Here is an 8,142-nt window from a genome sequence, read left to right as displayed (position 1 = left end):
TATAGGCCTCCTTTAAGTTCTGAAAGGCCACCATAAAGGTCTCCCTGGAGACTTTTCTCCAGGCTGAACAACTCCAACTCTTTCAAGCCTTTCTCCATAGGAGAGGTGTTCCAGCCCTCTCATCACTTTTGTGGCTGTCCTCTGGGCCTGCTCCAACAGGTCCATGTCTCTCCCGTGCAGAGGACTCCAGAGCTGGATGCAGTATTCCAGCTGGGGACTCACCAGTGCACAGCAAAAGGGGAAAATGAGCTCCCCTTGACCCACTGGCCACACTGCTTTGGATGCTGAGGGGGGAACTTCTCCCATCTCTCCCTGTATTGAGCTGTGCAGAGCTCTCCCCGGGTAGCTGCATAACCACAGCTCAGCCTCTGCAGCAGGCTTTCCACTCACTTGATTTTAGAAGAAGCTCTGATGTTAGTGACCCGCTGAATCTCCTCTTGCAGGCTCAGCTCCACAGTCGTTTCAGGCTCTTCTTCAGAGTTTTTTCTAGAAATGTCAGATAATGGAGGAGACTCAATTAACCACAATCAACACAAACTAACAGAGAGACAGAGAATAATGTACAGAAACCACTTAGCCTGATGAAAACAACGGTCCTTTATCCAACAGTGCTAACTACATTTAAGAACAGGAGGAGACAGAAGTTCATACTGGTATGCAAACTACTAAATTGACAAACTGTCCTAAAAAAGGGAACCTCCTCTGAAGCCAAAGCACTTGAACAAGGCACATTAGAAATATGGCTACAAAACAGACAATAGAAAGCTGTGTTTGACAGGGAGATCAGCTTCTCCTAATTTCCTACCACTCACCAAGGGTCCTCAGCCATTGAGAAAAAGCATCTCCAGATTTACCTGCCCTGTGCTTTAGTTTCTACCCTGGAGCCAGACCTCTCCATAAGGGCTGTTGTGAGGCACCTGTTAAGTGCCAAAATAACCACAGATACACTTAATAGAAAATAAATATTAAGAAAGCTCTCACCTGTTTTTCTGCCTGCTGTAAATCAGGAGATGAGATATCAGAGTCACTCTGACTTCTCAGGTGAAACTCTCCCTCCTGTATATCCCTTCAAGGACTTTATTTGATGCATCAAGCAGTGTACATATGAATGTCAGGCAGAAGTGAGCAGCTCTGAAATAACCATTTTATGTCCATTCTTTTGCACACATTAGCTTTTTTTCCAAAGAGAAGACTCAGAAAAGTATTTCTTTACTCTCTGGGAGCAATGTTGCTCAGACAAGCACCAAGGACACACAGGAATGATGATCCCAGAAGACAGAATGACCAGTAGCTTGGAGTTCAACCACTGTGTCACATTGCTGAAGGGCTTTTCTAACAGTTCTACGTGCACAGACAGCATCCAAATAGGTCAAAAAGACTGCTTACCTGGCTTTTTTCTTTGCTTTCTTCATTTTCTTTTCCAATTTCTTTTGGACTTCCTCTTCAGAAAGGACACAGAACACTTCCAGAACAGCATCTGTTCCCTACAGACAGAGCAAACAAAGTCAAAGGCACACAACGCCCTGGCTGGGGCTTACAGAAATGACCCAGAGTCTCTAACAGCCTGCTCTACAGATGAACAGCACAGCCCCCCACCCATTACTTACATGGCAGGCCAAAATCTTGCCCGTTGGGTCTGTGGCAAGAGTAACTACTCGGTCTCTCCCTTCCCGCATGATGGACCCAACTTTGCTGCACTTTACGAGGCGCTGCAGGGAAAGGGGAAGAACAACTTTGGTCTGAAAGGTGAAATCATCTTCTCAGCTACCTACTGGCAAGGGAAGTCCAGAGGAGAAGAGGAGGAAATGAACCTATAAGGTCCAGGTAGAACAGCTATTAAGGATAATCTAGGGACAAAAAAAAGCATTTGTGTGAGCTTATCTCCTAATGTTTTGTTGCATTTTAGCTGAAAATAAGCAAGACTCTGAGCAGAAGAATAACTTTATTGGCAAACCATAGCCATTTATGAGACAGAGATGAATTTTTATGCTACAAAGGCAGCAGAGCTCAGTTCCTCTGTCAGAAGAGGCAGAGAAGGTAAGAACAGAGACTTTTACAAGTGGTTAAAGGGAGATAAATCCTCAGGAGAGGAAGCTGGAAAACTATTTAACAAGGTCAGGTATCTACCATAACTACAAGCACTCTGAAGTCTGAGCACAACCTCAGAAACCTCCCCCAAAAAGAAATTCAGTAACCACCAGCAGCACAAGTGGGACTGGCTTTCTGCAATCCAATTTCACACAGTATTTACTGATGGTGCAACTCTGACCTCTCAGCTTCTGCTACTGACCTGCAAAGCTGAGCATCAGAACTCAACTCAGCAGCTGCCACCCAGCTAGTAACTATTTTGTTCTCATGTTTTTTGATGAAAGAGCACTGTTAGCACTGTCAAACTTTAAACATTTGCTCATCCTTCCCAAACAGAATGCAAAGAAAAAGCTTCCACCGAAGAATAATGCGTGTGTGTGTTTTGGCACATGTACTTCTGCTGATGTTTTGCAGGTAGATGTGGCAGCAGCTGCTGCTGAGGAAGATGTGGTAATTCTTGTCTTGCTTCATAACATTTTCCCTAACAGGCTAAATATTTCACTTGGGGTACAAACCAAACACAGAGAAGCAATGGGTGAGCAACTCTAAAACTGCTGCTGGCTCTGCAAGCAGCACCATGCAGATGGGGTTAGATACTCCATCCCACAGACAGCATGTAGAATTGAGCTTACTTCCTCAGGCTGCTCATCCAGCTCTAGGGTCTCATCATCTTCAGTGTTTTCTGCTCCAGGTGAAGACCCTTTGCTTTTCTTGGATTCTGGCTCATCAGGGTCTTTTACCTGTTCACAGAAAACAAAACCATAAGGAATACCTTAAACACAAAAGCTGGGGTGCTCTGGTTCCTGTCTCACACCTCACTTCCCTGCAGGAACAAGTGGTTACCACTGCAATAGAGCACTGCAACAAAGGAGTGCCCTACAGCATGTCTGTAGGCACCAAACACCCCGTGCCCTTCCCTGCTTATCATCCACCCACAAGATTGTCTTCTCTAGTCATAAGCTAGAAGGCAGGAAGATTTGACACGCTCTGGAAATCTTGTTCTGAAATTACTCACAGCTTCACTTGAAAGCTCAAAAACCATAAAACAGTAAACTCCGTCCAAAGAGCAGCTTCTGGACCCCTCAGGCAGCAAAAACATTGCTTTGGCTGTTTCCCAGAATGTCAACCAGATTTCAATCCCAGACATCAATCAGGTAAGATGTTCTAGTCCTGTCTTAGTCCAAAGACAAGGTGCTGGGCAAGACTGTGAGGGGTTACAGAGGGAACAACTTACCTCCTGGATGTAAGTGATATCCCACACCCTCAGCTCACTGTCAGCACTCCCAGTGATCAGACGACTCTCTCCAGATATCAAAGCCATCCCCCAAACCTGTCCAGAGGCACAATGTGAACAATTAGCTCACAGCTCCCTTAACTACCTGAACAATAGCAGAGCACCTTCAACTGATTTATTTAAATGGCAACTAAGAAGAGACCTTCCACAGGAATTGTATTGGAATTGTCACCCACTGCATGTTGATGACAAGCAAAATGTATCACGGTGCAGTTTACAACTCCTGAGAGCAAGGAAAGCACAAAGTAGGCCATGACACATAATCCAAAGGCTCTTCACCCCAAAAGCTTCCCCACACTTCCTCCTTACCTCAGCACGGTGTCCAACCAGGGTTTTGAAGCAGTGCTGGGTGTCCAGATCCCACCATTTCACCAACGTGTCTTTGCCACTGGAACAAAGAAGAAAAACTCAAGGAAGAAGGAAAGACTGCCAGAGTTCACATGCTTAGGAAAGTGGTGGAAATACCCAAATTTAAAACATGTCATAACATATTGCAGAGCAGCTGCTCAGACATTGGCTGTCACAAGCTATGCAAGAACAAAGCACAGCAACTCAAATGTACTCCAAAAAGGTATCCAGGCAAGTCACTGAAAACGGCTTCCTCCTCTGGATTCAGCTGCAAGTGCCAGAGTCACACAGTCTCCCTTCTTGCTTATTTAGGGTGAGAGCAATCACCTCCTTCAAGAAAAGTTATTTTCCCAACAGGAAATCACAGCTTTTTCAGTCCTTCAAAGCTCTCATAGGATTAGATCTTGAAAACAAGTTTCTGGCTATACTACACTACCACAATACTACACGAGCACCCAAGCAAACTAAACTGAACATCTATACAGATTCTTTCAGTAGACCCTACAACAATTTATTTTTGGTAACTTTGTTAGAGCCTATTTTTTCCTCAAGAAGTTTGAACTAAATCAAAACATAAAACTTATTCCATTACAAAGCTCCCTCAGGACAGAAAAAAAAAAATCTGATTACAAGTGATATTTATTGTTAACCCATCTCTTTTGTTACACAGAACCCAAAGGTACTTGTAAATTAGTCACATGAAAATATCACCAAAAACTCTGTACATAAAGGACTGCAGTTAGCTGCTTGGGAAAAAAAAAACTCTAAACTGAGGAAGAAAAAACTTTGCATCTCCAGAAAAACAGGATAACACCTCTACTCTGTTAACTAAAAAAAACAAATTAATTCTCTATCTCAGTTTGGGAGAATTAAAAAGCATTTCTAAAGCTGACCTGCAAAGACTTGAAATTGCATTAAAACAAACCAACAAAATACTGTTTTCCCCATGTGAAATAATAAAAAACCCCAAGAAACTCGTTCTGATTTTACACTGACCTGATTGTATGCACTTTTCTGTTAAGCTATTAGGTGATGTGTTAATAAATAAAAAAAATATTGCTTGATACTTAAGCAAGAATATCTTCTGTCAACCACTTATTATTAAAGGGATAGTCAACTAGCAGCTCATGTTGAATAACTAAAAAACAACACCCCACCCCAAAAAAAAACCCAACCTTTTATTTTAAAAAATCATCTTTTAATTCCTATAATTACAGCTTACTAGGAAGCAATTTTTCTGTCACATTGCTGAATTGCAAGTTACCCATATAGAAGGTAAGTGCCTAATTCAATGTAAGCAGCAAAAATGGTTACATACAAGATGAACATATTATCACTCTCCCTTGTTACCTGGAAATAATTCCAAGCTGCTGTATTTCCCAGCATGTTAAAACCTTTTCCAAATGCTGTTTTTCTCAGAACCTTTTCCAAATGATGTTTTTCAGGATAGCCATTTTGGTTTTACCTACCACATCTGAATTCAGGCACTCGACTTAAGAAATATGTAGACATGACAAAATCATATTCCAATATTCTGTGCTCGTAGGTCTGAGACATTGTGATTCAAGAAAGAAAATACAACTGGCTGTAGCACCCAGGGTGTCTAAATGCCAAGTGAAACCATGGCTGCCTTCCTGATTGACCACTATGCTTAGCCTGGCTCACCTGGTGACCAACAGGTTCTTTTCCTTCAAGAAAAGGACTTGAGTGACAGCATCCTTGTGTCCTTTCAGGCGGTACAGACCACTCTCGTTGATGACATCCCACACGATGACATCTGTATCCTGGAACAGAAAAGGTCTCTCCAAGGGACTGGCATTTGTCTCTGCAGAACATCTACCTCTGCTACGAGACTGGAAAGATTACCCGAGAGCTCGTTTTCTCACTCTGAATTTGGATGTCAGGGATGATTAATGCAAGTGATATTCCTTCCCTGAAGGTCCCTTCAGACCACTAAATGCACCTCTGTCCTGGCCTGAGTCACTTTTACTACTCCTTAGCTCACAAGCTTCTCCTGCCCTGCAGCCCCTGCTGCTCTTCCCACCCTGGACTCCCCAACTCCTCTCACTGCTGTCCTCCTGCTAAAGGTAGAAGCCATGCAGCCCACCTAAACCAGCAAACATTTCACTGTAGGTCAGCCTTCTCCACGGAGCACCTCTCTGAAAGGGCTGTCCTCCAGATGTGCAGCACCCACCTTTGAGCCAGACACGAGCCTGCCTCCCAGGTGGTCATACTGCAGGGCTGTGACTGCAGCCTTGTGCCCGTTGAAGGCGATGCTGGCCTCCCCGCTCAGCAGGCTGAAGATGCGGATGGAGCCATCCTCATAGCCAACAGCCAGATGCAGCCCGTCCGGAGAGCGGCACAGGCAACTGGCCTGCTGCTTGAGACCCTTCAGGATAAGAACCTGCAATTGTTAGGAGAAAGAAACAGACAGAATTGTGACAGAGGACATGTCTGAGTCAGATACTTACGCAGCAAAAAGAATACGCTCTGTTCTTCTACTGAATCCCAGGACCATTGAGGTTGGAAAAGATCTCTAAGGTCATCAAGTCCAACCACCAACCTTACTCTACCAGGACCACTAAACCACATCCTGACATACCACATCTATGTATTTTTTTAACAACTCCAGAGATGGTGACTCCACCACCTGAAATGCTGGGGTTTGAACCCCAAGCCCCGAATTAAGGTTGACATATGGGTGATGCCCACAGCCCTTCATACAGAGGTGGTGAGTTTGCCTTAGAGCTTCCCCCCAGGGTGCGGCCGGCCCTGCAGGGAGAGCCAGAAGGGAAATGAGCCCCAGGGGTCCCGCATTGAGTTGACAAAGGTCAGGGGTCTGCTTGGGGATAAAAGCTGGGACCACTGGCAGGGAGTCAGGAGTGTCTGTCTGTGGAGTGCACTCCACAGAGCTTCCTGGTTCAGGGCAGACCTCCTGACTCTCCCTGGAGCTGGGCCCCAGTCTGTTTAGACCTTTGTGAACGTGGGCCGATCGGGTGAGAGTCGCCATGTGGGCACCTTTCTCTTATGTATTTAACTTATTGGTCGGGCTGTTTCCCATGCCAACTGTGGGAAACCTCGGGTCACTGTTTGTACCACCTGTTGTGGGCTGAGTCACATCTTTTGTGGGATCATTGGGGGTGGTGTCGTTTATGTACCAGCTGATTGATCTGTTTGTACCCCCAGCGATCATTCATGGAATGTCCTTTTTGTATACAATACAGTCTGTGTATTGGTTCATCTTTCTGCTGGCTGTATCATTCTTGTTGGGCCTGGTCACTGGCAGAACACCACCGCCCGAGGCAGCCTGTTCCAGTGCCTCACTGCTCTTACAGTAAAGAAGTTCTTCCTAATACCAACCTAAACCTCCCCTGGCTCAACTTAAGCCCACTTTCCCTTGTGCTATTGCTTGTTCCCTGGGAGAAATAACTTCCAACTGAGCACTTCTGTCACTTTAGAAGTTCATTTTTCAGCTTCCTGCATTGAATACAGTGTCATTAGCCCCATTTTACAGGGCAGACAGCAGCTAAGAAGGAAGTAATTTCTCATAATCGAACAGGAACATGGTACAGAATGAGGCCTGGAAATCAGAAGCTCAAATTTCTGCCCCTGCATTTTAAATGCCAGAAAGCAAGGAACACTGTTTAAGAGTAAGCTTTGAAAGTTTCTTCCTGACACATCCTCTCTTGCTTTGGCCTTTCTCAGCTATGGGACAGAGCCACTTTTCACAGACTGCACAAGAACCTGAGAATGAGAAAAACATCTCCAAAACAATGTGCCAGCAGTCACGACTCTAGTGGCTGCTAAAGCAAATCCTGAATTCAGTTTGTAGTGGGCAGATCTTAAAATGATTTTAGAATCTGACAAAAGGAAACGATGTGGCAAAGTCCTTAAAGTTACAGCTCACAACCTCCCTAACAGGGGTTTTTAACCTTTCCTTCACCACAAGCCCCCCTAAAATACCTTTTGTGGCCACAGACCACCAAGATTTCATGCAAGATTTAAAGGACTAGACTGCATCAAATATTTATTTCCATTTTCTCACAAAGGGTCTTCAAAGTGGGAGAGAAGGGGAAATGTTTCAGACCACTATATATGGATATTTCTATAAGCTTATCTTCCTCTGTGGGCCAGACCTAACGTTTCCGGGCTGGATGTTCCCAGCCCTGCTTTAAGCCTTCACAGCCCCCCTGTGATGACACTGCGGCCACCCAGGGGTCCGCGGATCACAGGCTGAGCCGCTGCCCTGCAGTGGGATACAACCTTCACACGGGAAGCCCATTTCCAGAGCCAAAACACAAACTCCACGTCCTTGTTTCATCCCAGAATTGTCACACCGCGCTGCTGCGGGACGCCAGCTGAACAGGGAACAGCTTTCCAGCCACCACCCCACCAGCGGCTCCTCCCCAGCT

The 8,142-nt window shown here is 45.1% G+C and overlaps 1 protein-coding gene across 1 annotated transcript; it reads right to left on the bottom strand.

Annotated features, from left to right (window-relative positions):
- Positions 1-390: 390 nt before the first annotated feature.
- LOC103774497 (WD repeat-containing protein 3-like) lies at positions 391-6,134 on the bottom strand (the record flags this gene model as incomplete). Its single annotated transcript, XM_008941908.1, has 8 exons — positions 391-486; positions 1,387-1,484; positions 1,608-1,709; positions 2,721-2,828; positions 3,323-3,418; positions 3,692-3,770; positions 5,396-5,514; positions 5,925-6,134. Coding segments are annotated over 8 exons (908 nt in total), but the record flags the coding sequence as incomplete, so codon positions are not given.
- Between the last annotated feature and the right edge of the window lie 2,008 nt (positions 6,135-8,142).

This window comes from Merops nubicus, unplaced genomic scaffold (genome assembly GCF_000691845.1).
Source record: "Merops nubicus isolate BGI_N331 unplaced genomic scaffold, ASM69184v1 scaffold31576, whole genome shotgun sequence".
In the NCBI taxonomy this organism is placed as follows: Eukaryota; Metazoa; Chordata; class Aves; order Coraciiformes; family Meropidae; genus Merops; species Merops nubicus.
The sequence above is the reverse complement of the archived record's forward strand: the minus strand, read 5'-3'. Positions and strand labels throughout refer to the sequence as shown.